Here is a 27852-nt window from a genome sequence, read left to right on the forward strand (position 1 = left end):
CCCCCCACATCGCCGGCGGCCCCGCTGCGGCTCCCCCTCGCCAAGCATCCCTCATTTTGGGGAGGGGAGCGGGGGCCGCCTGCACCCCTCCGGGGTGGGGGGTATTATTTTTAGTCCTTCCCTTATAAGGTTTCCGTGATTTTTTTGGGAACTGCGAGCCGAGTGAAGTCATCGCTGAGGTCATCCCAACTCGGTCCCCCCCCCACTTTGTTTCTCCCCCCCCCCCCCCCCCCCGCCCCAGCTTCGTGCCGGCGCTGGGCTCGCCCCACGGGGAGGTTTTTTGTGTGGGCTCCATTGAAATCCTCCCTCTCGGCCCGGGCTGCGCGGAAACAAAACCCGTCATTGTCTGGCGGGGGGCCAGGCCGCAAGGAAGGGGGGGCTTTTTTTTTTTTGGGGGGGGGGGGGTGCTCTTAGCGCTCCCGCTTGGCCGGCACCGTGCCGTGAGCCGTGCCCGCACCGTGCCCGCCGGCCCTCGTGCACTGGCACCTTGCAGGGGGGGGGGGGGGTGAGCGGCTCCGGGGGGGCACCGCTGGCACATCCAGCACCCCAAAAGCCCCCCCCCCCCCCAAAAATGAAATTACGGCTGGCTGGGTTTAATAAAGCGGGCGGTGCTGGCCCCCGTGGCCCCCGGTTTGGGTCAGTGGCTTTTGGTGTGCCCCTGCGTGCTCTGTTGGGCACGGGGGTGACCCCGACACCGGGGGGGCTGGGTGTGCTGGGGGGGGCTCTGTATGGGGTTAGGGGCATAGGAAGGGGGGGGGGGGGGGGCACGCTCGTCCCCGTCTGGGGACACCCGCTTTAGGATTTTTGTGCAGCCTCAGGTCGAGCATCGCTGCAGCCCCTCGCCAAGTGCCCCGCGGCCGTGTCCCCCCCCCCCCCTCCACCGCTGACCCCCAACCCTCGCTTCTTCCTCTTCCTCCTCCTCCTCCTCCTCCTGGGGGCTGCCGCCCCCCGCCCCCCCCGCCATCTGTCCCCCCTCGTCTCTTTGGCAGCCCGGGCCGGCAGGAATGCGGATTAATTTCGGGAGGAATGCCGCCCCCCGCCTCGCTCGGCTCCCGAGCCCCTCGGCGGGGCCCCCACACCCCCCCGGCCCCATCCCACGGCGCCCCCACGGCCACGACCCCGCTTTTTTGGGGGGGTCCCGGGGGGGCACCCGGAGCTGCCGCCGGCTGACGCTGCCCAGGCCCCGCTGCGGGGCCGGATCGGGGCCAGGGGCTGATTGAACGCAGGCTCCGGCGCCTGATTAAAGTAATCGGCGGGGATTTTTTTGGGGGTATCGCGACGTTCGGGATCCGCTCGAGTTTGGCCTTAAAAGGAAGCCGTCGCCGGCGGGCAGGGGAGGGGGCCGGGGGCTTCGCGCGGCCAAGGCTGATAAACGGAGGGTCCTTATCTGATAAATGGAGGGTCCTTATCGGCGCCCGGCCCCGCGTGCTGCCAAGGGCACGGCCGGGCCCAAATCCGGCACGTGGGCGAGCGGCGCGGCCCCGGCGGCCGAGCAGCGGCGCTGAGCGCACCCGTGGGTGCTGAGCGCCGCCGCCGCCGCCACCCGCGGCCCCTCCGTGCCCGCCGTGACTCAGCCCTTTGCTGGCAGCAAGGCGCCCGTCCTCCGGCCGCTGGCGCGTCTCTGCGCCTCGTCCCCGTGCCCGGCACACAAAGGGGCGATTGAGGCGCCCCGGGCGGGGGGGGCTGGGGGCACCCACACCCCTTGGGGACCCCTCGAAGCGGGGTGGGAAGGGGCAACGCTTGGGGTAGGGGTGCTCGGGGTAGGGGTGCTCGGGGTCGGGATGTTTGGGGTCGGGATGTTTGTGGTCAGGATGCTTGGGGTTGGGATGCTTGGGGTCGGGGTGCTTGGTGTCGTGGTGCTTGGGGTCAGGATGCTTGGGGTCAAGATTCTCGGGGTTGGGATTCTCAGGGTCGGGATTCTCGGGGTCGGGATGTTTGGGGACAGGATGTTTGTGGTCGGCGCGCTCGGGGTCAGGATGCTTTAGGTCCTAGGTAGCTCCGGGGCAGGGCGGCCCGCAGGCACCGTGCCCGGCCCGGGCAGGGCTCGCAGCCACTTTCTGCTGTCTCATCGCTGAGTGCGCTGGCACGGGGTCGGGGTGGGCTGGCGTCCCGTCCCCACCCTGCTCTCTGCCAGCTCCGAGCCCCGAGCAGCACCCCCGGGGCGGGGGGATTCAGCTTTGCCGTGCAGCCCCCGCCGTGCCCTCCCCGCACCCCAGCCCGGCCCCGAAGCCGTGGGGCTCCCGTCCCGCTCCCCCCCCCCCCCCCCCCCCCCCCGCAGGAATGAGGGACGCAGCAGGTCCGAGTGGGAGGACGAGGCTTTATTAAATTAGTGTCGAGGCAGCGAATGCGTCCGCCGTGGGTCAGCGCCGCCAGCGTGGGCGGGTTGGGGACGGGCACCCCTGGGTGCCCTCGCCCAGAGGTGACAGGGGAGCGCGGCCCCAAACCCCGCTGCGCCCCCCCGGGCCGGGCTGAGCCGGGAAGGAGGAGACGTGGGGTTTAAATTAAATACTGCGGTGGAGAGCGCACCTGGGGGGGCACGAAACGAGGCTGAGCCCAGCGGGGCCGTGGGGTTCGGGGGGCACGGGGTGAGCCCGGTTCTTCTCCGCTCTCGGGACGCGACCTTCTGCCGGGCATCCGCTTAAGGAGGCAAAATCCACACGAAAAGTGTTAAAAACCACAAGGAAACGGGCATGCTACGCGGGTGGGGGCTACGGGAGGCGTCCGATTGTCGAGAGGGAGCGGGGCTGCGGGGGGGGGGGGGGGGCTGGCCGCCCTCACTCGTCCCCCGAGGCCCAGGGCTCTGGCTCCAGGCGCGGGACCTGGTCCCCCGTGGGGGACAGCGCGGGGACGGCGTCGGCCCCGCCGTGCTTGCCGGGCAGGGGGAGGCTTTGGGGGGCATCGGCGGGCTTGGCGGCGGGGGCTTCGCCGGGGGGGGGCGATGCCGTTGAGCCCCTCCTCGGCGAATTCGGCCAGGTCCTCCAGGCTGGCCTGGCGGTGCAGCCCGTTCAGCTCGCCGCCCTCGGCGCGGCACGGCTCCGCCGGCGCCTCCTGCACCGTCGGCTGCTCCTCGCTGGATGAGGAGCCCCCCTCGTCTTCCTGGGGGGGCTCGGCGCTGCCGCCAGCCCCTTGCCCGCCCGCCGCCAGCCTGGCCCCCAGCACCAGCTCCTGGTTGAGCTCCAGGGCTTGCTCCACTATCTCCAGGATATCCGAGTCCTGCAGGACGTCCGCCGGCAGCTGTGCGGGGAGAGCGGGCGCCTCGGGGCTGTCCTCGGCCTCCACAAAACCTCCCTGCTCCAGCGGGGAGCCTGGGGAAGGTGGCTCGGCGTCGGAGGGCCCCTTGTCCGGGGGGCCATCACCATCCTGCGCGTCCTCCTCCAGGGGCAGCTGCTTGGCTGGTGCCTGCTCCGCTTTTTCGGGCAGTGGAGACACCGGAGCCGCCGGTGGCTGGAGCTCTGCCGGGGGGATGCGCTCGTCCTCCTGCCCCGGGGGGGTCTCCGCCGGTCTCTGCGGCCCCGGGGCATCGCAGCCTGGGACTGCAACATCTTCTCCGCTGGCCCCGTGCTCCTGCTCGCCCGTGCCATCGAGCTCCTCCTCTGGCTCGGCGGCGGAGCCCTCGGAGTGCCCCCGTCCCTCGTCACCCTGGGGTGCCTCGTCGGCGTGCCCCACAGACGGCCCCTCGGCCGCGGGGGAGCTGGGCTGTGCCGCTGGCACGGCCGAGCCTTCCTCCAGCTCGGCGGCAAAGCCCCCAGCATCATCCTCGTCCTCATCCTTCGGCATCTCCTGTTCTTCTGGGGGCATCTTCACATCTTCATCTTCACCCCCAAAAGCCTCCAAGTGCTCTTCGGCCTCTGGCTCCGGAGATGCGTCTCCAGGAGCTTTGAGTTCTTCCTGGCCGGCTTCAGCCGCTTCAACTTTAATTTCTTCAAAGTCCTCCGAGATCTCAGCTTCCTCCCAGCTGGACGCCTCTTGGCTGGGAGCAGAAACCATGAAATACCCTTCCTCTTCCTCGGCACACTCCGTCGCAGGGGCCAGCTCCGTCTCCGACTCCTCTTTGTGGCTCTCTGGCACCGAGGCAGCTGCTGCCTCGTGGCTCCCTCCCAGCTGCTCGTCATCCTCCAGCTCCGTTTCAGCTCCGGGCGCTGTCTCTGTGGCCTCCTCGCTGGCCACGGGGTTTGGGCTGGCTGCAGCCAGCATCTCCCCTTGGTACGCGCTCAGCGGCGTGCTGTCGGGCAGGGTGTCCTCCAGCTCAATCCTGCCCGTCCCTGACCGCTGAGCGTCCTCTTCCGTGGGCTCAGCGCTCCCCACGCCACTGCCCGGATCCTGCTGAGGTTCTGCGGGGTCGGTGTTGCCGCTCTCCAGCTCCGCTGGCTCCGAGCCGAGCTCGCCTGCGGCGCCCTGTGCCTCCCACACCTCCTCCAGCGCCTCGGACGGGTCGTGGGCGTCCCCGGGTGCCTCCGTGGTGCCCCCCTGCTCAGCCTCCTCCAGCCCCGGGGCCGGCTCAGCCTCCTGCTCCTCTTCGCCTTGTGTTGGTGCCTGCTGCTGGCTCAGCACCTCGCTCCCAGCAGCTTCCTCATCCTCCTCCTGCGCCTCCTTCAACTCCGCGGGCGGCGTGCCGCCGGCTCCCTCCTGGCTTTCTGGTGCCCCCGTGCTTGGCGGGTTGTCGTCCGCCCGGGCTGGCTCTTCGGGTGTGACGTTGGCGTCCCCTCCTGTCCCCTCCACGTCCCCCGCTGCCCCTTCCCAATCCTCTGCTCGATGCTCTCGGCCGTTGTCCTCATCCCCCGTGCCCCAGGCGTCCTCTCCCGGCTGCAGCTCCGTGTCCTGCTCCAGCCCGTCCTCCTGCAGCTCCTCCGGCTCCTCCAAGCCACCGCTCTCCTGCCTCAGCTCCTCGTCCCCCCAGGCCTCCCCTGCCCGGGGGTGCTCTCCCCCCATCGCCTCCTCTCCTTCCTCTCCCTCTTCTTCCTCGCCATCCCCTGCTCTGTCTGCGGTCTCCCCTCCTTCAGCCCCCAGCGAGTCTTCTTCTGCCGGCCCGGCCTCCCGGCTGCTGGGGGACTCCAGCTCTGGGCACGTCTCCTGCTCCCTTTCCCCTCCTGCAGCCGCAGCCGCCCCCCCGGGGGGCATCTCCTGGTGCCCAAACTCCTCCTGCTCTCCCCCAACCAAGTCCTCCTCCTCCAGGCTGCTTTCCGAGGGGAGAACCGGGCGGCTTCCCACCGGGAGCGCGCAAGCGGCTTCGATCTCCCCCTGCGGGCACTCCTCCTCTCGCCTCTCCCTCTCTTGCTCCGGGAGCTCCTCGTCCTCCCTGGAGGGGCTCCAGGCTCGCCTCGGCTCCTCGTCCTCCGAGAGGTGCAGCGCCTCCGTGCTGGTGGCCTCCACGTCGTCCTCCCCCGGCTCCGGCTCCTCCTCGCCGGTCCCTGCCTGGATGGGACCGCTCACGTCCCCTTCCCGGGGCGCTCCCCGCAGCCCCCCGCTCTGTTCTGGGCTCGGTGGGCTCGGTATCTCCTCCTCCTTGCTCCCTTCCTCCTCCTCCTCCTCCTCCTCCTCCCAGGGTCCCGTCTCCTCCTGGCTCTCCGTGTCGCTGGGGGACGCGGGCGCAGCGCCGCGGGGACCGGTGCCGTCCTGCTGAGCGCTGCTCTCGCCTCCCAGCCCCTCGGGGACGCCTCCTCCGGCTTCCTCCTCCTCCATTTCGGGGACCCCAACGCTCAGGGCCGGCTCTCCCCCCTCGTCCCCGGCCTCCTCGGCCTCGCAAGCCTCCACGGGCGGAGAGGGGCCGGGGGAGCGGGCGTCCCGGGGGGCGCAGGCGGCGCTGAGCGCGGGCTCCTCTTTGGGCTGGGCATCGTCCTGCATCTCCTTGAGCGCGTCCTGCAGCACGTGGCTCACCAGCTGCTCGGGGTACAGCTGGCCCTGGGCGGGCGGCGTCCCGGGGGGCTCCTCGGGGCCTTCGGGGGGCTCCTCCGGGCTCCTCTCCCCCGCGTCCCCCCCCGGCCGGGCAGGACCCTCTGCCCCCGGGCTCCCCGGGGAGAACAGCGGGGCGGCGTGGGTAGGGGCAGCCGGCTCCCTGGCCCTCGGTGCCTGCAGGACCGAGCTGATTTTTTGGAACTCCCTGGCGCCGGGGCTCTTGGTTTTGGGGGTCGGAGCCTTGAGGTCGTCCCCTGGGGCCCTGGGTGGCTGCGCTGTCCCCTCCGGCCAAGGGAAGGCGGCGGGGCCGGCGCGGTGCTTGCTGCTGCTCGCCTCCAGCTTGACATCTGCAAAGAGCCGGGGGGAGCGCAGTGGAGGGGGGGGCACAGCCCAAAAAGCCGGGTCGGCCCCAACGGGACCCCAACGGGGCACAGCAGCACCCGAAACACCACGGGGACCGCAGCGGGAAGGCACCGGGTGGGGGGGGAAAGGGCCTGGGGGGCACGCTGGGTGCTTGGCTGGGGGAATTTCAACCCAACAGCTCCTCTCTCCCCTCCCGCTGACCCTGGTCCTATTTTTAAAACAGCCCCTCCACGGAAAGTGGGAAATTCCTCCCCGGAGAGCTGCCAGGAGCAGCACCGGGGGCCGGGTCGGGAGCGCAGCGGGGTCGCGCTGCTGGGGCAGCAAATGGGTGGGGAGCCGGGGGGGGGGGGGGGTCTGCTTTTTTTTTATTTTTTATGGAGGAAGCAATTCTCAACCTGCTGCTGAGCCCGGGGTCCCGTGCTCGGGCTCCTCGTGCAGGAATTTAATGGGAAAAAATAAAAAAGGAGGCGCCGAAGGAGATAAGCCCTTATCTGCTCCGTGCCGAGGTGCCGGCGAGCCAGGTGCCAGCACCCCACCGCTCACACCTCCCTGCCGGGGGGGAGCGGCGCTGCCAGGAAAATGCTGGTGCCCCCCCCTTTGGCCCCGGCCCCCCCCTTACGTCTGCACTGGGTCTGGTCCCAGCACCCTCCCCCCCCCCCCCCACTTTACCTCGCAAGCCGTTGGCCAGCTTGAACTCCCCGGGGGCCATCTGCAGCCGGGTGCTCTCCGCTTCCAGCAGCGTCCTGCGAGGAGAGGAGGTGGCGGGGCGGGGTGGGGGGGCGACACACACAGGGTGGGGGGGGTTTGCACCCAGAGCCGCCCTCACCGACGGCTCAGCTGCCCCGGGGCTCCCAGCACACCCCCCCCCGCAACCCCCCCAGCAGGCTGAGTGCAGGGAAACTGAGGCACGAAGGGGCTAAGGATGGCTTTGCTCATGCCAACCCGCTTGGCAACCTCGCCGCGTGGTCCCAGCTCGGTGTGGGCACGGGGGGGGGGGGACCCCAAGGGTGCCCCCCCCCCCCTCCTCGCGGGTGTCCCCTCGCCAGCCCCCTGGGCCCCCTCCCATCCCCCCGCCGCTGGGTGACATCAGCTCTGCCGGGGAGGCCCCTCTGCTGGGGACAGCCCCTATTGTCATGCTAATTGTCCCCCCAGCCCTCTGCAGCCTGCCTTTGTCTGGGGCCATCTGGAGGGGCTGGGATTGGGGCTGGGGGGCTGCAGGGTTCGGCCCCGAGGTTGGGGGGGGGGGGGGGGGGGGGGCAAAGGTCCCGTCCCCGCTGTCCGGCCAGGCTGGGAGGTGCTGCAAGGGGGCTGCTGGCCGTGGGGAGGGGATTGGGGGCACTGGGGTCCCCCCCTGGGATCGTAGGGTGCCCCGCGGGTGCCCTCCCACCCAAGGGACCTCACCTGTAGGTCGCCACTTCCAGGCTGAGGGACATCTTGAGGTGCATCAGCTGCTGCCTGTCCTCCAGGACCTGGGCGATCTGCGCCCGCAGGCTCTGCTTCTCCTGCTCCAGGGCCTCGATGGCCAGCTGCGGGGACAAGCAGGGGGTCGGGGACCGTGCCACCGGGAACCCCCCCCCCCCCCCCCCCCAAGACGGGGACGGGAGCTTCGGCGGCACCAACGGCTCCTGCCCGGGTGGTGTTTCCCACCACCCCCACCACCGCTCTTCCTCCCGGCCCTGACCCTCTGGTCCCGTGGGAAACGATGGGAAATTATTGCTCCGTCTCCTTCCGGCCCCGGCAGCCGGAGGATGGGGGTGAGCGGCTGGGACTTGGCTCCGGGAGCTGCCCGCAGCCTGAGCCGTGGCGGGGAGAGGGTCACCGGGTCCGTCCCGAGCCCAGCACCCCATGGGGTGACCCTTTTTTCCACCCATGGGAGCCCAGCACCCCTCGGGAGGTCACAGGGAGAGGGGTCCTGGGGGTGCCTGGGTCCTCAGCGCCTCTCGGGTGTCCCAGGGGCATTCGGTTTTTGCGGGGGGGGGGGGATTTGGAGAGGGGAGAGGTGGGCGAGGAGAGGAGCCGGGCAAAAATTCAAGAGGGAAGCAGCTGCTGGAAGAGGGATGGAGAGGCTGGAAGGGGGGCTCAGGACCACGCGATGCCAGCGTGGGAAGGGTGCGTCCTTTGGGGCGGGCGGCTGCGACGCCCCCTTCCCCATCCCAAACCTGGAACAAAGAGGGACCCTTCCCCGCGCGGGGGCTGCAGCTCCAGCCGCCAGCCGGGGCCATTCCTGGCATTTCCAGCCCCGTCCCCCCCCCCGCAGCCTCCCTTTCCTCGATGAGTTTCGCAGCTGTGTGCCTGCAGCTGTGCTGCAGCCGGACAAAGTTTTTCCTCCCCGACACCGGCAGGACGCCGGCGGCAAGGGGCTGCCGCTGCCCCCGGGGCTTGCAGCCCACCCTGGGGCCAAAACCCACCCGTGGGGGCTCCTGGAGCTGCGGGGCGACGCTGTCCCCTCTGCCTGTCTGTCTTGGGGTCTTCTCCTCCTGCCCCCTCCCCACCAGCTCCCCCTGCCCCCTGCTTCTCCCCACCTGGAACTTCTCAGCCTCCCCGCGCTGCTCCTGCCACTGCCGGGCCAGGTTGTCCTCCAGCAGCTCCTTGCGCGCTCTCAGCGCCGCCAGCTCCTTGTCCAGGTGCTGCAGCTGCAGCTGGCTCTGCTGGTTGTCCTCCGCCGCCTTCCAGAGGCTCTCCTTGGCCTGGCCGAGCGAGCCCTCCAGCTGCGCCACCTCTGCCTTGTAGGTCTCCACCGCCCCTCTCCAGATCTCCGCGAGCCTCCTGGAGTAATCCTCCACCTCCAGCGGCTGGAAAGCCGCCGGCACGCAGCGCAGGCTCTCCAGGCTCAGCGAGAAGCTGGCGAGCTCCCGGTCCAGCCCCGCTTTCTCCTCCTCGTGCACCTCCAGCAGGGCTCCCACCTCCTTCTCCAGCTGCACGGCTCGCTCCTTCAGCCAGATCTGCGCCCTCCTCTCCTCCTCCAGCTCCTTCTTGCCGGCCGCCAGCTGCCTCTTGGCTTCCTCCCGCGCCGCCTGCTCCTTCTGGCACCTGCTCTTCACGTGCTGCACCTCCTCGTAGAGGTTGTCCCTGGCCAGCTCGGCCGAGCACTTCTCCCTGAAGGCGCGCTCCAGCGCTGCCCGCAGGGCTCGCAGCTCCTCCTCGTACTTGGCCCTCCACGGCTCCGCGGCGGGGCCGCTCTTGGCGCCGCGGATCTCGGCTCGCAGCCCCTCGTTCTCCTCCTCCAGGAACTTCACGCGGGCCAGGTAGGCCTCCAGGCGCTTGTTGAGGTCCCACATCTGCAGCGACTCCTCGCCCAGCAGCCTGGCCCCCACCAAGCCCTCCATGCTCAGCATCGGGGAGCCCGAGGACGACGGCAGGAGCGGTGCGGGCGCGGGCGAGCGCAGCAGCTATTCATACTCACCCCGGGCGAGTGGGAGGCCCCCGAGACCCGGGCAGAGGAGCGGCTTTAACTCTTCCGCAGCCGGCGCAGCTGCTGCCCGAGCCGTCCCCGTGTCCCCCCCCCGCCTCCACGTGTCCCCCCCCGCCCCCCATGTCCCGTCAGGACATCCGGCACTCCTCGAGCGGGGACGCCGACGTGCCGAGCTGGAGGGACGTGACCAGGGTGGGGTTGGGCTTTGCCGTGCCTCAGTTTCCCCACCAAGCACGGCGCAGTTTGCAAAGGGCGAGCTCGGAGCTCCGGGATGCCCCCCACAGCTCGGATCCCTCTGGGGAACCCCCCCCCCGAAACGTCACGTCCCTGGCGCCTCGAGGTGCTGGACCGGCTGCCGTGGTGCTCAGCACGGAGCTATTTGGGGCTTTCCACGGGCAGGCTGGCAGACACCTGTCCCCTAGGGCTTGGCCGCGGGGACCCTTTTGTGCTGCTCCAAAACCCAGGGCTGAGCAAACCGAGATGGGGCCGTGGAGGGTTTCAGCGCCCCGGGGAGGAGAAGTCCCCGTGGGGATGCTCCGAAACCTGGGGTGAGCAAACCACTATGGGGCTGTGGAGGGATTTAGCGCCCCGGGGAGGAGAAGATGTCCCCGGGGGGATGCTCTGAGCAACCCCAGTGCCTCTTGGTGGCAGGTTGGGGCTCAGCCACGGGCACCGCTTTGGCACCGATCCTGCCCCAGCGCGGCTCAGGGCTCACCCAGCACCCCGGATCCATCCCAAGGGGCGTGGGGAAAACTGCTGGGGGGGGGAAGGAGGCGAGCGGAGCAGCAACCCCCAGCCGCCCCCCCTGCTTCCAGCTGTGCCCCTTTTGGGTTCCAGATGTTGTGCTGCCGGAGCTGGGAGCCCCGTGGGGCTCGCGCCGTGGCTGCCGATCGCCGCAGGTTCCGCTCGCAGCCGCCGGAGCTCGGTGAGGAGCAGCCCAACGTTTGGGTTTGTGCCCCGCGTCCGTCCACCCGCCCGGGCTGCTCCCATCCTTCGGGCGAGGAATTGCGTCGTGGGGATTGTTTTCCTTTTTTTTTTTTTTTTTTTTTTTTTCCCCTTTTTATTTCCCCCAGCTGATTTATTTGGGGGGAGGGAGTTAAAAACGCAAGCTTGCTGTGAACAAAAGAAAGGAAAAAAAAATAATGAAATCATCTGGGGAGAGACTTTTTGCCAGCTCTTTCTCTCCCAGCCCTTCCTCTGCCGGAGAGGCGGTGGGGAGGGTGCCCGCTGGCCCCTTCCAAGGAGGAAAAGGGCAAAAAAAAGGCAATGTCCCCTCCCGAGCTGGCCCACGGCCGGCTCCCAGCCAGCTCCCACCCTGCTCCAAGGAGAGCCGAGCAACAGTCCCCTCTGCTGGCAACACCACCCGGAGCCACCCGGAGCCACCCGGAGCTTTGCGCCTGTCCAGGGGCTGGCTGGGACCCCACAGCCCCCGTGCCATGGCCTGGGGGGCGCGGGGGTCCCCAAAAGTATCAGTTTTCCACTTAATCTCCAGCCAGATACGCTGAGATTTCCTCCTCCGGGGCCTCCCCGGTGTCGGTCCCACGGGATGTGGGGCAGGAGCGTTGCCTTCCTCCCTGCCCTCGCTCTCCTCTTCCTCCCCGAGGCTCTCCTTTGGCTTTCCCTGCCGTGGCCCCGTCCCCTCGTCCCCGTGACAATCCGGCAGGGCTCAGTGGGACACCCCAAAACCCCCGTGGTGTGCAGCGTGCCCCCTGCTCCCCTGCTTGGGGGATGTACAGGGGGAGCACCCCGGGGTGGGGGGGGTCTGCGTTGCCCCTTCCCCTGTGGGGTCAGGGGTTACCTGGGGTGGGGAACGTCCCGGTGTCCCTACAGGGCAGTCCCGGGGTGGGGATGTCCGCGTGTCCCCCGAGGATGCTCAGGGCCAGGAGCTGCTTGGGGTGGGTACATCGGTGTCCCTGGGGTGTGCTTGGGGTCAGGAGCCTCTGGTGTGGGGACATCCGAGTGTCCCTAGGGGGTGCTTGGGGTTGAGATGCCCCCAGGAGGGGAACATCCACATCTCTGGGCGATACTTGGGGTTGGGATTTGGCCCCAGATGGGGACATCCATGTCCCTGAGGGGTACTCCAGGTTGGGCCCCCCAGGACGGGGATGTCCCTCCCTCTGCGGGGTGCTTGGGGGTGGCAGCGGAGGTCAGTCGGGGGGCAGGAGGTTTTGGGGGGCCACAACCCCCCGGCCCCCAGCAGCGCGTGCTGTCGCAGGGCTCAGCGGGGTGCCAGCGGGCTTGGCACAGGGTGCTGCTACGTGGCTTCGAGCAGGGCCCCGGCAGGAGGAGGAGGAGGAGGAGGAGGAGGAGGAGGAAGCACAGCTGGGCACGGGGACACTTGCAGCCTCACCACGAAGGGGACGCAGCTGGGGACCACCGGTGTCCGGGGCACACTTTTCGGATGGGGTCCCCACGGGGCTTCCGGTGCTGGGACAAAGGGAAGGGCTGGGAGGGCCCCGACGCCTCCTGTGGGGCTGCGGCAGGGGATGGGGATTCTCTGATGTCTGATAGGGGTTGTGCCCCGCTGCTGCCTTGCACTGACCGCTCTCCCTTCCAGGCACCGGCTGTCCCCGGGGCTGTCCCCTCTCACCAGGACACCCCGGGGACAGCGCGGTGGCCCCGCGGCGTGGCGTGGCGGAGCCGCTTTGCCGAGCCGGCGGGGAACATTTGTTCCCAATTAGGACGGGTAAGGCTCCTCGCTGAGCAGGCACTTCGCCTTTCCCCCATCCCCGAGCGTTTGGCCACAAAGTCCCGGGCGCAGGATGTGAGCTCATGGCCGCGCCGGGAGCGAGCAGCCGAGGATCCGCTGGGGGGGCCCGGGTTCACCCCTGCCCACTGGGACATCCGTCCCTGTGTCCGTCCCCACGTCCGTCCCCATGTCCGTCCCCGTGCCCATCCCGCTATCCATCCCCGCCCCGTGCCACCACGCCGCGCGCATCGCCCGCCGGCCGTGCCGCTAACGAGACCTTCTCCGCCGCTCCTAATTATTTCCCAGGGCGACGGATGATTAATTCTGCTCAGGAGCTGCGGCTTTCTGCAAACTCACCCGAGCAATTATCCGGCAGGCGCCGCGCCGGCCCCCCCGGGGTGGAGGATGCTGCACGCCAGAGAAAGTTTTGAGCGAGATCTGGTTAAAAAAAGCTCCGTCGTGGAGCTCGGCTCTGTAAGGGGGGCAGACCCCAAACCCGGCTGCACCCAGGGCCCCGAATCCAGCCCAGCCTCATCCTGCTCCGCGGGGAGGATCTGGGGCTTGGCGTGCTTAAAGCACCCCCCCCGGGAGCAATCTGTGAGCCACCAGACCTTGAGACGCGTTCATTATCCCAGCCCCGTTGAGATGTCCCTCTTCTCCCATCCCATGGGCTGCAGGTGGGGAAACTGAGGCACGGCGTGTGCCGGGACGCCGGCTCTTTTGGGGCTGAAGGAGCCCCCGGACCCCCCGGACCCACATTGTGCCTCCAACACGTGAGGCTGGCATGGGGGGGGGGGGGGCAGGGGGGGGGCGGTTTGCATGACAAAGCCACAGCAACCGGGACCCCTGCCCGCAGCCCCCTCCCCAGTTGGGCTGAAAATGCCAAATATTGGGGTAAGCACCCAAAAAAACGAGGGGCTGTGGTGGGGAGGTTGGGGGGGGGGGGCGGGGTTGGGGTGCCCCTTGCATCCATGGGGTTAAATAACGTGCCCGCCCGGAGCATCCACCGCCCGCCGCACGGGTCCCGTGCTGGCTTTGCCAGGAGGGAGGGAAGGGGAGGGACGAGGCGCCTGCCAGCACGGTAATATATATATATTTTTTTTCCTTAATTAGGGGAAGGAATAAAATATAAAAGGAGGAGGGAAAGAGGAAGGAAAAAAAAAAAAAAAAAAAAAAGAAGAGCCGCGGCCACAGACACGCGCGCACCCAGAGGGCTCCTCTCTTCTCGCTGCCCGCACTTATGCCCGGTGCAGCTCGCTCCCAGCCCCGCTGCCAACCTGCTGCCGAGCGCTGCCCCGGAGAAGCCGCAGCTCAGCCCCGTGCCGGACCCCCGGAGCCCCCCCCGAGCGCAGCGAGCAAGGTGGGAGACGGGCAAAGGCGCTCGGGATCCGGCCGGCGCGGCTGCCGTATTGCGCTATTAATTGCAATTTCTCTTCTCACCTCTGCGCTGGAGGAAAGCGAGGGGGGCCGGGGGGCTCGGCTCGCCCCGCTCCCAGGGGGGTGCGGGTTTTGGGGGTGACCGCCCCCCCCCCCCCCCCGGCGGGGATGCTCCGGCCGGTCCCCGCTTTGTCCTTGGCAGCGTGCGTGCGCTCTGCAAGTTTATTTCGGCGGCTCTGCAGAGCTCGGGAGGGATCCTGCGAGGAGAGACGGAGAAGAGGCTTCGGGGGAGATGCCGGGGGGAGGGCCGGCGCCTTGCAGCCCCTGAGCGCCCCGTTTTGGGGTCCCCTCCCCATGCAGCCCCCGGAGCCTCTGCACAGGTCCTCTTGCCAAGGAGGCTGCGGTCAGGGCAGCGCCAGGGAGGGAAACTGAGGCACGGAGCTGGGCAGGGGCCCGGCTGCATCTCCCGGGGGTGCAGGGGACGAAGTTGCCCCCCCGGGGAGAGCCCGGGGCTGGGGGCGGCTGCAGCACCGCAGGGATTTCCTTTTTTTTCTCCTGGCTCTGCCGGCGTCCCAAAGGGGACAGGAGGGGCTGGGGGCAGAAGGGAAATATTTTGCAGCATTTTTATGGATTTTCCCCGCTGACCAGCCCCAGAGCGTGCACGCGGAGCACCCGGGGCTGGGGGATTTTCCTGCAAGCCCCTTCCCCAGGCTGAGCGTTTTGTCCCCGGGGTGAGGGCGCTGCCCTTGAGCATCCCCCAGCCGGGGGGGGCAGAGCTCCCCTTGCCCCCATCCCACCGAGCTCTCGATGCTCCCTGGCCGAGAAAAGCCCCGGCAAAACCCAGAACCTGTTGCTTCTCCCCATGGAGGGGCTGCTACCCCCTCCGGGCAGGTCCTCGCCCACCTCCTGCACCACGGCGCGAGGGTGCTCAGGACATTTTGGGGCTGCTCTGCAGGGACTGGGTTTAACTGGGCAAACTGGGAGCCTGGCTCCTTCCTCGGGGTGCCGTGATCTTGTGCTTCGAGGGAGCATCTCCAGGCGAGGGTGCTGAGGGGCCGGGCGGCACCGCCGAAATCTGGGGCACCCCCCGCTGCTCCTGCCCCGCTTCGTGCCTCAGTTTCCCCGCTGGAGCCCCGCAGCGGGGGGGGGGGGGGGGGGGGCACAAAACCTCCACGTGAGTTCCCCGGGGGGAGGGGTCCATTGGAGGGCTGCCCACCCGGCTCTGCCCTCCTTGGCTCCACCTCGGGAGCCTCCCCGAGCATCAGGGGCACGTCCCGACCCTACAACAAGGAGCCCCTTTTTCCCCACGCAGACTCGGGGGGGGGCTGAGCGGCTCCGGCAGCCGGAGGGACCCCCCCTTTCCTCCCCACCTGCTTCCTGCCTTTTAGGCTCTGCCAGCGGCCGCTGCCAAGAGGCTGCCGGCCGCTTCCCGCAGCACCCCCTGCGCAGAACGCGACCCTGCCACCCATCCCTCACGGGGGGCTTGGCGTTGGGAGACCCCCCCACCCCCCCCACCCCCCCCACCCCCCACCCCCCCTGCCCCCCCCGGCCCCGAGCAGGGCGCAGCAGGCGGGTGCAGGGTGCGGGAGCGCTTTGCAGCCGGGGGGGGGGGGGGGGACCGGGATGGGGGAGGCCGGGCACGTGCGCGGGGCCATCGGGGCGCCCGCAGCCCGGTGCCGGTGGGGACATCGGGGCAGGCTGGAGCGGGGCCAGGCTCTGCCCGCGGCTGCTGACTCATTCTGCAGCTGAGCATCCCTGGAAAGCCGCTTCTCCGCGGCGCTGCCTCGCTGCGGGCTGCCGGGGCACCTTGGGAGCGGGGACGCACCCGGCACGTGCGGGGACAGGGGGGACAAAGCCCCCAAAGGGGTGGTGACGGGGAGGGGAAGGGCCTGGGCTGCGGGGTGCCCGCTCGCAGCATCTCCCGTGCTTCGCCGCGGCCGAAAGCGGGGCTGGGCTCGGGGGAGAGAGGAGAAGAAAGATCGCTCCCGTCCCGAAGGAGGCCGCGGCTCCATTTTCCGCCCGGTTTCCCACGGAATTGGAGGGCAGCCGGTGGCGCCGTCTGTGCGCACGCGAGCGTCTCGTCGCCGGCCCCAGCCCCTGCCTGTCACCGCGGGGCCGGGATCTCGGAGGTGCCCGAGTCCCGCTCCCTGCCCGCCGAGCGTTTTGGCCACCGTCCCCTGGTCCTGCTCCCAGACTTTCCCCTCCTGACGTGTGGGCTAAAAAATTTTTCCGTTTGTGGCAAATAAAAAAAAAAAAAAGATTCAAACCCCAAACCTCAGACGGTGACGCCTGAGAGTCTCCTGCCATCACGGGACCCTGTGGGCAGGATGAGGCCAGGTTTAATCCCCCCGCAGCCCCGGCCCCTCGGGCACACGCTGTCCCAGCCGTAGAAGGGGAGCAGATGCCCGGTGTCCCCAGCTCGCCGCCTTCCTGCAGACTTTTTATCCCTTGAATTTCCTCCCTGGGGCTTCGTGGGCTGCTCCGGCCGCCGCTCACGCCACTGCGGCGCCTTGGGAACGGGGAGAAAAGGAGCCCGTGACAAAAGCCTGCCTCGCTCTGCCGCGCTGGGGGACGGCGGCCAGCCCCCTCTCTGGAGCCCGGCCACCGTCACCGGGCAGGGGGGAATCGTCCCTCGCTCCGGAGCCGTGGGGCTGAATTCAAATGATCCGGCCCGAGCCGAAAAAGCCCCTGGCTTGGCTCTGGCAGTGCCGGCCAGGTTCTGGGGGGGATTGTGCTGGGGAAGGGGTGCTAGGGACTGGATGTTCATGGGGCATGGTGCTAGGGGCTGGATGTGCATGGTGCGTGGGGCTAGGTGCTGGATGTGCATGGTGCAGGGTGTTAGGGGCTGTGTGTTCATGGGGCACGGTGCTAGGGGCTGGATGTTCATGGTGCATGGTCCTAGGGGCCGTATGTGCATGGTGCACGGTGCTAAGGGCTATATATGCATGGTGCATGGTGCTAGGCTGTCTGCCCTTGGTCCCTGGGCTGCATTCACACCCAATTCCCGATGCATCGGCCCCATGGGAACCCCGGGAGCATGGTTTGCAGAGGGATGTGGGCAGCGAGGACATCCTCCCGTCAGCCTGGCTCTGGCAGCTGGCGACCTGGGCCAGAGCTCACCGCGGTGGTGCCAAATCCCCTTCGGTGGCTGCCAAAATCGATTCAGCACAAAGAGCTCGTAAATTACAAAGCCGCTCCGAGGCTCAGGGGCGCTGCGCTCCCGTCCCGGGGCGGCACCGTTACGGGGAGCCGAGGAAACCTCCGAGCCCCAACGTGCCTCTGCAGCGGGGTGCAGGGATAACGGGGCCGTGCCCTCCTGCAGAGCCAGGCACCACTCAGGGGCCTCTCTGCATCCGCTCCGCACAGCTGCGAGGTGCCACGGGTGGCCGGAGCCCCTCGGTGACGTCCCCAGCGTCCCCGGGGCTGCTTCTCGGGGCTGGCGACGGCCGCGCTAGCTGCGGGGCTCTCCTTTCAGAGCCGGTCCCCAGCCGGTGGGGGAGAGCCCTTTGTGCCAGGCAGCCTTGAGAGAGGCCCGGGACATAATGGCTGCTTTGCTCGGCCCCGCTTTTCCCAGCCTGAGCGCGGGGAACCTCTGCCGTGAGCTGAATGGCAAAGAGAAACCCTCCTGCTCCGTCCCTCCCCCTCCGCCCCGCGCTTTTGTGTGCCCTCGGCATCCCCCGGCAGCTCTCCGACCAAAGCCCGCTCCCACACTTGCACAAGTGCATGTGCAAACACGCGTGTGCACCCATGGGCGTGCACGCACACGCATGCAGTGAGGCACGCCGATGCGCAGGCACGCCAAAAAGCCCCCCTTGCACACGTGTGCACATGCACTCGCCGCCCACTCCAGGGCTCGGCAGCTCGTTCCTTCGGCCCTGCTCGACACCAGCTATTAAAATCCCGCCTGAGGTTTCTAACTGCGGTGCCTCCGGCCGCGCAGCCCAGCTCTGGCATCGCCTCCTGCCTGGCTGCGCTCAGACTTTCCGTGCCGCCGGGGCCAGGCTGGGCTCTGCCGTCCCCAGAGGACCCGGGGTCTGCGGGCCGAGGTCTCGCCCTCACCCCCATGCTCAGGGAACGGATGTTTTAATTCTCCTTTCCACTTTAAGCACCGCTGCTGGGTTTTGCCTCCCCCTCGCAGGGCACAGGATGGCCTCAGCCCTCCCGCTGCTGCTGCTCTGCGCCTTTGCCCCCGCGGCGGTCCCGGAGGTGCTTGGCCCCGGAGATGGCACAGGTAACGGCGTCACCGCACCTTGCGCTTGCCCCTGCCCCACAGCCGGGCTCCGGGGGGGTCTCCACGCACCAGCCCCACTCACATTTCCTCTCCTCTCCCCTCCCAGATGACCTCAAGGCGCTGCAGGTCTCCATCCCGCGGCACCCGGCCCTGGACGCCGTGCTGGCGGGGGACGTCACCATCCCCTGCCTCATCACCTACCTCGGGCCCCTGCCCACTGCCGGCACGGCCGGGCGCAGGGCGGTGCTGGGCGCCCCCCGGGTCAAGTGGACCTTCATCTCCGAGGGCAGGGAGGTGGAGATCTTGGTAGCACGGGGGGACAGGGTGAAGGTGAGCGAGGACTATCGCCTCCGCGCCTCCCTGCCCATCTTCCACCAGCGGTACACCAACGCCTCGCTGCTGCTCACCGAGCTGCGCCCCAACGACTCGGGGATTTACCGCTGCGACGTGCAGCACGGCATCGAGGACGGCCACGACATCCTCGACCTCAGAGTCAAAGGTACCTGGAGGAGAAGCGGCGGTTTTGGGGGCTGGGGGCACAGACATCCACACCTTGGCTCCCATTTCTCGGCTCTCCACGGTGGGGCTCAGCAAACCCCTCCTGCGCCTGCGCGCGGGTGCACCCACGTGGGTGGGAGGCTGCTGCAAAGCCCCTCGCCCACCCCGTGCCTCCCTCCCTCCCCCAGGGGTTGTGTTTCACTACCGCGAGGGCTCCATGCGCTACGCCTACACCTTCGCCGAGGCGCAGGAGGCTTGCGCCAGGATCGGCGCCCGCATCGCCACCCCTGAGCAGCTGTACGCCTCCTACCTGGGCGGCTACGAGCAGTGCGATGCTGGCTGGATCGCCGACCAGACCGTCAGGTGGGCACCCCCTGCACACGTTTGGCACCCGTGGCACATGTTTGGCACCCACTCGGGCCCCCTGCGCCCCCCCTGCCATCACCAACCCCCCCCCCCTTTCCTCTCGTGCCCCAGGTACCCCATTCACACGCCCCGTGAGGCTTGTTATGGAGACATGAACGGCTTCCCTGGGGTGAGGAACTACGGGGTGGTGGACCCGGAGGACATGTACGACGTGTACTGCTACGCCGAGGACCTGCCAGGTGCCCACAAACCCTGCTCCCTTCCCGTCCCTGCTTTTGCGGCCGTGCACTAACCCGGCCCCATAACCCGCCCCCATCCCACAACCCGACGGGCACCAGCGCACGGGGCCAAGAACTCGGAGAAATTTCCCCAAGCTGTAGGCACTGCTCATGTCTCCAAAGCCTCTCCGAGACTCTGGGCGCTCCGGTGTGTGCAGGAGCTGGGTGCTGCTGTGCTGCTCCCAAAGCAGGAGCATTTCTGGGGTGGTTTTGCCTGACTCAGCTCCTGGCAGGGGTGCTGGGCTCTCCCCTGCGGCTTGCAGGTCCTCTGAGAAATGTGCCATGTGTGTATTGCTCCGTGCAGGGCAAGGATTTGCTCCTCTGCGGTCCTTTTTAGAGGTGCCTCAATGACTAGCAAAGCACTGATGCTTCGCATGGCCAGGGGACCACTGGTGACCTGGGGCCATCCCCCTGTGCCACGTCCCCGCTGCGTGCACGGAAGCTGCTGCCAGGTGGAAGCAGCAGCCCCCGCGTCAGTCACGTTGTGGTTTTGGGAAGCTTTGGGTCCGCAGTGGGCTTCAGGCAAAGTGCAGGCGGCTCGGGAAAGCAGAGCAGGACACTCAGCAAGGACAGACTGTGCCCCCCCCCAGATCCAGCCCTCGCAGCGTGGCAGCCCCAGTTGCGCCCCCGTTCCCGAGCCCTCTCCTGACGCCCTCCTCCTTCCTCTCTTGGCAGGGGAGATCTTTTTGGAGACGGCCCCAGACAAATTCACGCTGGAGGAGGCGGAGGCGCGCTGCCGGGCGCGGGGCGCGGTGCTGGCGAGCCCGGGGCAGCTCTACGCCGCCTGGAGCGCGGGGCTGGACGCCTGCAGCCCCGGCTGGCTGGCCGACGGCAGCGTCCGCTACCCCATCGTCACCCCGCGGGAGCGCTGCGGTGGGGCGCTGCCCGGCGTCAAAACCATCTTCCTCTTCCGCAACCAGACGGGGTTCCCCGATGCCCAGAGCAGATACGATGCGTACTGCTTCCGAGGTAACCGGGGCACCCCTGGGGCGCAGGGCAGGGACTCGGCCGGGCTGCGGGGTGCAACCTTGCACGGGGACCCCCGTGCGCTCGCCGTGCCGCCGTGTCGGGATGGAGCAGGGCTGTCGGCACCGCCTCAGTAGCGCATGACGACCCAGAACAGGGATGCCCTGCATGAGCTCGGTTTTGCACGCCGGTGCGTTGGGATAGGGAGGGATAACTTGCATGGTCTCAACGCTGCATGCATCGTGACGCAGGTTGGGCGCTCTGCATGGTCCTAATAGCGCATCGGGACAGAGCGGGGCTGGCCTGAATGCTGCATGCCGCTATATCGCGATAGAGCAGGGCTGTCCCTGTGGCGCCGTCCTTCTGCACGAGCTCAGGGCCGGCTCTGGGGGGCAGTGGCTCTCCCATATCAGTGCCGCCAGCCCCGGCCCTGGGGCTGAGGGGGCTGCGTGGGCACGGTTTGGCCCCACACGGCTGCTTGGGGCATTTCGGGGCTCCCTGTGGGCTGCGGGATGCAGCCTGCCCAGGCTGCAGGGCCCATGCATCGTGGCCATGGGTAGGGAATGAGACCGGTGGGTAGCGGCCGTGAGCTCAGCCGGGGTGCCGAGGGCACCCTGCGCACCGGGGGACGTCTGCGGTGCCCCAGGAGGGGATGAGCGAGGACAGGGATAACAGGCAGAGGGACCAACCACCCTCCTGTTGAACCTTCCCCATCCCATCTCCCTGAGAGTCCCCTCAGGGCCATGGGGGCTGGCGGGATGGGGACCCCAGCGCTCTCTCCTGGATCAACTGTCCGCCACATGCCTCTGTGCCTCAGTTTCCCCCTCAGCAGGGAATCCCACTGCCTCCGAGGCTGGGGCTAGGCAGGATGGACCCGTCCCACAGCGCCGCGAAGCCGTCCCCGTAACCCACTAACTCCTGGGAGCTGCCAGCTCGGTCACGGCAAGGGGGGCCTGATCCTGCCCTTTGCGGAGGGGCTCAGGGCTCGGGGAGCAGCGGGTCCCCGAGCGGGTGCCAGGTTGTCCCCAGCTGCCGCGGGGCCAGGACAAGGCAGTAATACCCCACTTTCTTTCTGCCCACAGAAGGGACAAACTCTATCCCTGAGGCCGCAGGAAAATACGGAGCCAGAGAGCCCGAGGGCCTCCAGGAGATTGTTACAGTGGCAGAAAAGCTGGAGGAGCTGCAGCTGCCCAAAGCGCAAGTGGAGATTGAGTCGCGAGGGGCTATTTACGCCGTCCCTTTCTTTAAGGACGTGGCTGACGCTGAGCTGGAAAAGCCGAGCCTGTCCCCCGAAGACGCCCCGGGGCCGGGGGCCTGGCACCCCCCGCTAGCTACCTCCGTGTCCTCAGCTCGAGGACGTCACCCAACCTCTGCCACCCCTTTCCCCATGGCCCCGGCCGTCCCCGAGGCAGGCGTCCCGCTTAGCTGTGGTGCAAAACCGGGGAGCCCGTCCCCTGCAGACGAGGAAGGGGCGACAGGGACGGGTGGAAAGTGCGCAGAGGCCGGGCGAGAGCCGTCCCGCACGGGTAGGTGGAGCGGCCGCTGCAGCGCTCAGGCCTGGGGCGCCGAGAGGAGCTGCAGGGATGCAGGCGCAGAGCTCGCCCGAGGAGCTTGGGGGTGGCCGAGCTGCCTCTGCCCCTTCTGCACCCCACGCAGGGCGCACCCACGGCCAGGCTGGCTCGGCGCAGCGGTGCCAGGCGATGTCTCTGGCGCGCACGTCGCTGGCTCGGGGATGTTGGTCCATCCCTCCCGTGGCCGGGGCAGCGCAGTGTGTTGGGCAGGGTCGGCACCGGAGGGTGCTTTAGCCATGCCAAGAGCCCGAGGAGGGAAAGGAGGTGGCGAGGGGCTGAGCACGACCCTGTTGTGGTGGAGCACGAGATGGCCGAGCCGGAGCGTGCCGCTGGTTCGGAGGGGGAAGCAACCCGTGGCCCCGGGGCTGTTTGTGCCTCCCTGAGCATCTTTGTGCCGGCGTCTCCCTCCCAGCCCTGCTCGCTGAAGCACCTGGTGTGGGTGCAGGCGTCTCACCCCAATTCTGCCTTGCCCTTTGCAGGGGAGGAGGGAGCAGCGCTGGAGCGGCCGCTGGGCTCCGCACCGGGCAGGGACCCTGGGAACACCGCAGCAGAGAGCCTGGGGGGACGGCGAGACCCCGGCCAGCCCACGGAGCCAGACACAGTGGGAGCAGAGGGACCCTCTGACGCCCCGTCCCCGGCGGTGGCCACAGCAGGTGACACAGAGCCACCCGACGGGCAGCCCCGGCCCCCCGGCCCCGCCGCCCCCTCCAGCCTCCCCAGCCGCCCATGGGAAGCCGTGGGGCGGCCGGCCCACACCAGAAGCCCCGGGCCACCCGGGCACAGGGACAGCGGGGTGACACCTCCGACCGGTGTCGCTTCTGCCACCTCAACAGATAGCCAAGAGCCAGCCCCCGGGCCGCACGGCCGCGGGTCCGGTGGGACGAGCAGCCCCGTCCCTGCCGCGGGGGCTGCCGAGGACGCCGAGCTGTCCGGAGACGTGGCCGAAAGCCCCCGGGGGGCGTCCCCGCTGCCCCCCTCACAGCTGCAGGAGGACGGCGAGGAGCAGTCGGGGGCCCTGTGGCTCCCCTCGCCCACGGCCCCAGGGGACGGGGGCACGGTCCCCGCGGCGGAGGCGACGGTGGTCACCCTGTGGCACACCGAGGTGCCCGGCAGCAGCGACGCACCGGCCACTGGACACGAGGCTGTGCCACAAACCCCGGGCACTGGAACACCCGCTGCGTCTTCGGAAGAAGAGGAGGAGAAGAAGGAAAAGGAAGAGGAGAAGGAAGAGGAGGAGGAAGAGGAAGAGCGACCCATGCCCTCTGTCGCAACCGTGGAGGGTTTCCTTGCAGCCGTTCCCGGAGAACCAGGTGGGACCCTCGGGGATGGCCTCACCTCTCCCCGTGCTGGTGTCCCCGGGGTGTCTCCGGCAGGGACCCCGCTGGGGGACCCGGCCCCCAGCACGGCCGCCCCCCTGCCCGCCCTCCCCACGGAGCGCACCAGCCTCGGGGCGGGGGCGAGCTCAGCCGGGGACCCCCGGCACCGCGCCGCCCTCGCGCTGGGGGCAGCGCTGCTGGCTGCGCGCTGGCACTAGACAACAGCAACGCCTTTCCTTCACGCTGTGCTTCCCTCTGTCCGTCTGTCTGTCCGTCTCTTTCCTCTCTCTTTCTCTCTCTCCTCCTCTCTTCGGCTGGGTAAGGGAAGGTTAAAGGTCCGGAGAAGCGCATATTTGTCAAACAAATTGGTCTGAGCTATGCATGCACTTAATTCTCTTCTACTTCTGTGAAGTGTTTTAATGACTGTTTCCATGAAAAAAAATATATATATCAAAAGAAGGCCCCAAACCCTCCTCTGACTAACAGTGGTACTAATAAAGGGAATTAAAAGCTTTCTAGAACACGCACCTCGGCTAGCTCTTCCCTTCGTCCTCGCGCCTGCTGCCTCGCTCGCGTTCCCCACTGACGAACTAATCCCCCCGGCCCTGCACCCCCGGCCCTGGACGAGGGCTTTTGGGGGCTGAGCATGATGTGAGCCGGGCGGCTTCCTGTCCCCTATGCCCTGGGGGGGGGGACACCCACGTCCTCGTGCCAGGGAGCACCCCCAAAGTGCACGCAGCCAAGCGCCCCAAAGCGCTGCAGGGTTTTAGGGGGTTGTGGGGTGCACGGGGGCAGTCCCAAGCCCCCTGGGGGCTGAGGTGGGACCCCCACGCTGCGGGAGGCTGGTGGATGCATGAGCTGTGACCTCAACCCAAATCCCCCCGGTCCCCAACTCCAGGATGCTCCCAGCTCAGCGATCAGGCGCTGCCCCGCATCCCAAGCAGGGTCCCCGTCCGTGTCCCCCGCACAGACGATGCTCTGCAGGGGGTGCCCGGGTCCTGCAGGACCCCTGCACCTTGCAGGACGGCTGCGTTTGTCCTGGCAAGGAGAGAGGCACTCAGAGAGAGCCGGACGTGCCCGAGCCTTAAATAGCTCATCCCTCGCTCCACTGCGCTCCGCTGGAGCTGATCCGCGTGTCCCCAGCGCCGCGGGGCTGGCACGGAGGGGATGGTAGCGGCAGCAGTTGGGGGGTGTCAAGGACTTTTGCTCCCCGCCCTGCTGGAGCCCTTAATCATGCTCTTGAGCCGGGGACGGGTTAATGACCGCATGCCTTAATGACCGGAACGAGTCGGTGCCAGCCAGGGAAGGGCTTTGCGGGCTGGGGCTGGCGCCGGGCAAGTTCTCAGCCCCGGCCAGGCTGAAGGTGAGAGCAGCAGGGCTGGGGGGCAGGCACGAGGCTCGCCTCACCCCCAGGCTGAGGACGTGCGGCCAGGACGTGCCCAAGGGCTTGTCCTTTTTATGTCCCCTCCAAAAGAGCCATCGCGGCGCCTCTCCGACAGCACGAGCTGTCCCCATCCGAGGGCTTGGCACGGCGGCGAGCCCGCCGGTGCGAAGGATGCGCCAAGCTCCCGGATTTGTGCTCCTGGGGGACATCAAAGGCCCAAACCCGGCCAGATGCAAGGGCTCCGGGCACGCCACCGTGCCCCAGACTTTGTGCACGTGGTGGCCAAATCCCGCACCCCGTCGCTGTGGGGTCTGCCCTCCTGCAGCGAGGAGGGGGCCGCGGCGATGCCGGGTGCTACCGAAGCGCCGGCGCTGAGCGGGGCCGCCCGTGCCTTGCAGGTGGCTGCGTCCCCAACCCCTGCCTCAACGGAGGGACCTGCACCGAGGACGGCGCCCGCCTCGCCTGCCTCTGCCTGCCCGGCTACGGAGGGAGCAGCTGCGAGAGACGTGAGTCCCGCGGGGCCAACACCATGCCGACCCTGCACGGCAGCCCCGGAGACATAAGTGTGGGGGATTTGGGGTATTTTTTTGGGGGTCGCTCGCGGGCTGGGCTCCATGGTGCTGATCCCGTCCTCTCTCCCCCCCTTGCTCCCCACCGTGGTTCAGCACTGAAGAGGTGCAGCCCCGGCTGGGACAGCTTCCAGGGAGCCTGCTACAAGCACTTCTCCACCCGGAGGAGCTGGGAGGACGCGGAGACGCAGTGCAGGCACTACGGGGGGCACCTGGCCACCATCCTGACCCCCGAGGAGCAGGACTTCATCAACGGTACGTGGGGCCGGCCCAGACCCTGCAGACCGTGGGAGCCACAGGGGCACACTGTCACCCTCACCCCGCTGGGTTTAAGGTCTGAAAGCTAAGCCAAAAAGTGGCCAAGCTCCTCTCCCTCGGCTGTGCTGTACAGGGACAGGGGACAGTTGGGACAGCAGGGACAGAGGGACAGAGGAACAGAGGGACAGAGGGACAGGAGGGACAGAGGGACAGGAGGGACAGAGGGACAGAGGGAACCAGGGCTCACTGCCCAGGAGGAGCAGCCGGGGACACCAAAGCCACCAGGGACAGGAGGGGACACCGGGGCTCTGCTGCCCTCTCCCGGCGACCCCCCACCCTCCCGGCCTCGCCCAAGCCCCCCCCCCCACTCCCCAGATGCAGCCTCCAGCCCTTGAGCCCTGTTTGGGGGTGCTGGGGGCCGGCTGTGCCCCCCAAGCCCCCCCGTGCCCCCAGACCAGTACCGGGAGTACCAGTGGATCGGCTTGAACGACCGGACCATCGAGGGGGATTTCCAGTGGTCCGACGGGAGCCCCTTGGTAAGTCAGGCTGCCGGCCCTCACTCCCGTCCCCCCCGGGACGAGAAGCCCCCCCCCGGGCACCTCCTTGTCCTTCTCTATCCTTTGGGACCGATCCGGCGGGGTGAGTCAGAGCCGGGCTTTGAAGCCGCTGCCAAAACCGCGGCGGCGCCGAGCATCGCGCCACACCTCGGGCACAGCAGCCCCGGGGTGTCGGGGTCCCGGGGCCGGCAGCACGGGGATGGGGCCCCGTGTCACCCCAAAAAAAGTGGTCCCCAGCCCCCGTCCCTTCCTGTCGCCCCCCCTTCAGCTCTACGAGAACTGGCACCCCGGGCAGCCCGACAGCTACTTTCTCTCCGGGGAGAACTGCGTGGTCATCGTGTGGCACGACGGGGGGCAGTGGAGCGACGTCCCCTGCAACTACCACCTCTCCTACACCTGCAAAATGGGGCTGGGTAAGCCGTGCCCCCCCCGCCCCGGCCCCAAAACGGGGAGAGGAGAGAGTCTGGGGGCATCCTCCGCTTGCTTGGGGTTTACGCTGGGAACCCGGAGGGTGGCGTGGGGGGGGGGGTCGTCTGGCACAGGGGTGCCCACCCTTTCCCCCCCCTGCCTGCAGTGCAGTGCGGGCCCCCCCCCGCCGTCAGCAATGCCCACGCCTTCGGCAAAGCCAAGCCGCGCTACGAGGTCGGCTCCACCGCCCGCTACCAGTGCCGCCGCGGCTTCGCCCCGCGCCGCTCGCCCGTCGTCCGCTGCCGCGAGGACGGGACGTGGGAGCGGCCCCAGCTCTCCTGCCGCCCTGGTGAGCGCGGGGGGGGGGCTACGACCCCCTCCCCCTGCATCGCACCCCAGCCTCTCGCCCTTCACCTGGGGATTTTTCTTCTGTTTCCCCCGCACCCCCTCTCCAGGGCTGGCTCAGCACCCCGGCGACTGAGCGGGTCCCCGAGGCAGGAGGCTCCCCGGTGGATGGGGACGGCACCGGGACGCCAGCACGGGCACCGGCGGGGCGAGGAGCCTGCCCTGTGGGTGCCCACCCTCTGCTTGTTTTATATCTGTACAAAGAAACCCCGATAACTAAAGATCCCCTGAAAAGGAGTCAGCGGCGACCCGCGTGGCGTCTCACCTCGCACGAGGGCTGTTGGGGTCCTGGAGTGACCACAGAGCCAAAATCGGAGGGGGGGGGGAGGGATCCTGGGGGGGGGGTCACAGCTTGGAGGTGGCAGCATCATCTCCAGCCGCTTGCTCCCACCTTTGCCCCGTGGGTCCTCACCCTACAAGAGCGGGATGGGGACATCGAGGCGGTGCCCTGGACACGGCCACGCTGCTGGGAGCGGGCGCACGTCGCCCAAGCCCCCCCGGTGCTGCTGTGGGATTAAAGCAGATAAATGGGTGGCACAGAGCCGTGCCTCGGCCCTTCGGGGCAGCCGAGAGGCAGGGGTACCCAGCCCTGAAATTGGGAATGTGGGGTGCACACCAGTGCTGCTGGCACAGCGATGTCCCCACGGCCACGGAAACGGGGAGGCGCAGCCCAAAGTGTCCCCAAATCCCGGTGGCCGCGGGGACCCGGCAGGGTTTGGGTTGGGAAGCTGCTGCTGGCAGATGTGCAGGAAGCAGGGGGCACCTCGCAGGGCTGGGGCCACCCGTGTCTCCCCACGCTGCTATCTCCAGCGCCAGTGCTTTTTATAACTGTCCCCGGCTGTGTCACCAACCCAGAAACCCCCCCAGTGCGGTGCCAGGGACACCGATAACACCAGGACACCCCGAGGGGGGGTCCCTATAAGCTGTCCCCTGCTTGAAACAAGAAGTCCTTGGCAGATCCCCATCGCTGAGAGCCCAGGAGGTCCCGGGGGCAGAGGGCACATGAGGGCACAGCTTCGTCATGCAGCTTTACCGTCGCTTTATTAATTAAGAAAGCGAAACTCCATTAGTCACGCTCGTTAATGCCCAGCTCTCCAGCGCGCCTGCACCGGCCAGTCCTCGCGGCTGCGGGGAGCGAGAATGGGGCGAGGGAAACACTGGGGGTGGGGGGATCGGGGGGTATTGGAGCCCCCTTTCCAGGGCTGGTAATGGGACTGGCTTCTCCAGCGAGCCCCCAGTGCCCGGCGAGCCCTGGAGCAGCTGGGATGGGGGGAGCAGCTCCACCAGAGGATGCAGGAGCCACCTGAATTCA

General features: G+C 68.5%; 3 protein-coding genes across 12 annotated transcripts in view; 2 read left to right on the forward strand and 1 right to left on the reverse strand.

Moving 5' to 3' along the window:
- The window catches only part of ISG20L2 (interferon stimulated exonuclease gene 20 like 2), a 4038-nt gene extending 3023 nt beyond the window's left edge, over positions 1–1015 (forward strand). The window contains exon 4 of the mRNA XM_050715832.1: positions 990–1015. Within this exon, the coding sequence (XP_050571789.1) occupies positions 990–1015 (26 nt within the window). The remainder of the gene's footprint in view (positions 1–989) is intronic.
- Positions 1016–2495: 1480 nt separating this feature from the next.
- NES (nestin) lies at positions 2496–9661 on the reverse strand. Its single transcript, XM_035571120.2, is given in 5 exon segments — positions 2496–2933; positions 2935–6239; positions 6925–6998; positions 7657–7781; positions 8778–9661. Coding segments are annotated over 5 exon segments (4476 nt in total). The 5' UTR covers positions 9591–9661; the 3' UTR covers positions 2496–2774.
- Positions 9662–13513: 3852 nt separating this feature from the next.
- BCAN (brevican) lies at positions 13514–26777 on the forward strand. 10 transcript variants are annotated; one of them, XM_035571124.2, is made up of 15 exons: positions 13515–13716; positions 17872–17964; positions 18071–18463; positions 18651–18825; positions 18940–19067; positions 19782–20075; positions 21155–21598; positions 22123–22296; positions 22477–22953; positions 24742–24849; positions 25009–25167; positions 25624–25706; positions 25996–26140; positions 26302–26484; positions 26591–26777. In XM_035571124.2, exons 2-15 carry the CDS (start codon positions 17880–17882, stop codon positions 26614–26616), a joined length of 2874 nt encoding a protein of 957 aa, XP_035427017.1. In that variant the 5' UTR covers positions 13515–13716; positions 17872–17879; the 3' UTR covers positions 26617–26777. The 10 variants fall into 10 exon arrangements, with proteins under 10 accessions (XP_035427016.1, XP_035427017.1, XP_035427025.1 ...); XM_035571122.2 differs by lacking the exon at positions 13515–13716 and adding an exon at positions 16105–16449; XM_035571123.2 differs by lacking the exon at positions 25624–25706 and having other exon boundaries at positions 13514–13716.
- Positions 26778–27852: the final 1075 nt, after the last annotated feature.

Source organism: Cygnus atratus, chromosome 28 (genome assembly GCF_013377495.2).
Source record: "Cygnus atratus isolate AKBS03 ecotype Queensland, Australia chromosome 28, CAtr_DNAZoo_HiC_assembly, whole genome shotgun sequence".
NCBI classification, from domain to species: Eukaryota; Metazoa; Chordata; class Aves; order Anseriformes; family Anatidae; genus Cygnus; species Cygnus atratus.

Excerpts from the sequence above, each read along its gene's own strand:
- BCAN (XM_035571121.2), top strand. The coding sequence starts at position 16,395 with ATGATCCGGCCCGAGCCGAAAAAGCCCCTGGCTTGGCTCTGGCAGTGC. Across the intron at positions 20,076-21,154 it reads CGATGCGTACTGCTTCCGAG|AAGGGACAAACTCTATCCCT; the intron begins GTAACCGGGGCA and ends TTCTGCCCACAG. Across the intron at positions 26,141-26,301 it reads CACCTGCAAAATGGGGCTGG|TGCAGTGCGGGCCCCCCCCC; the intron begins GTAAGCCGTGCC and ends CCCTGCCTGCAG.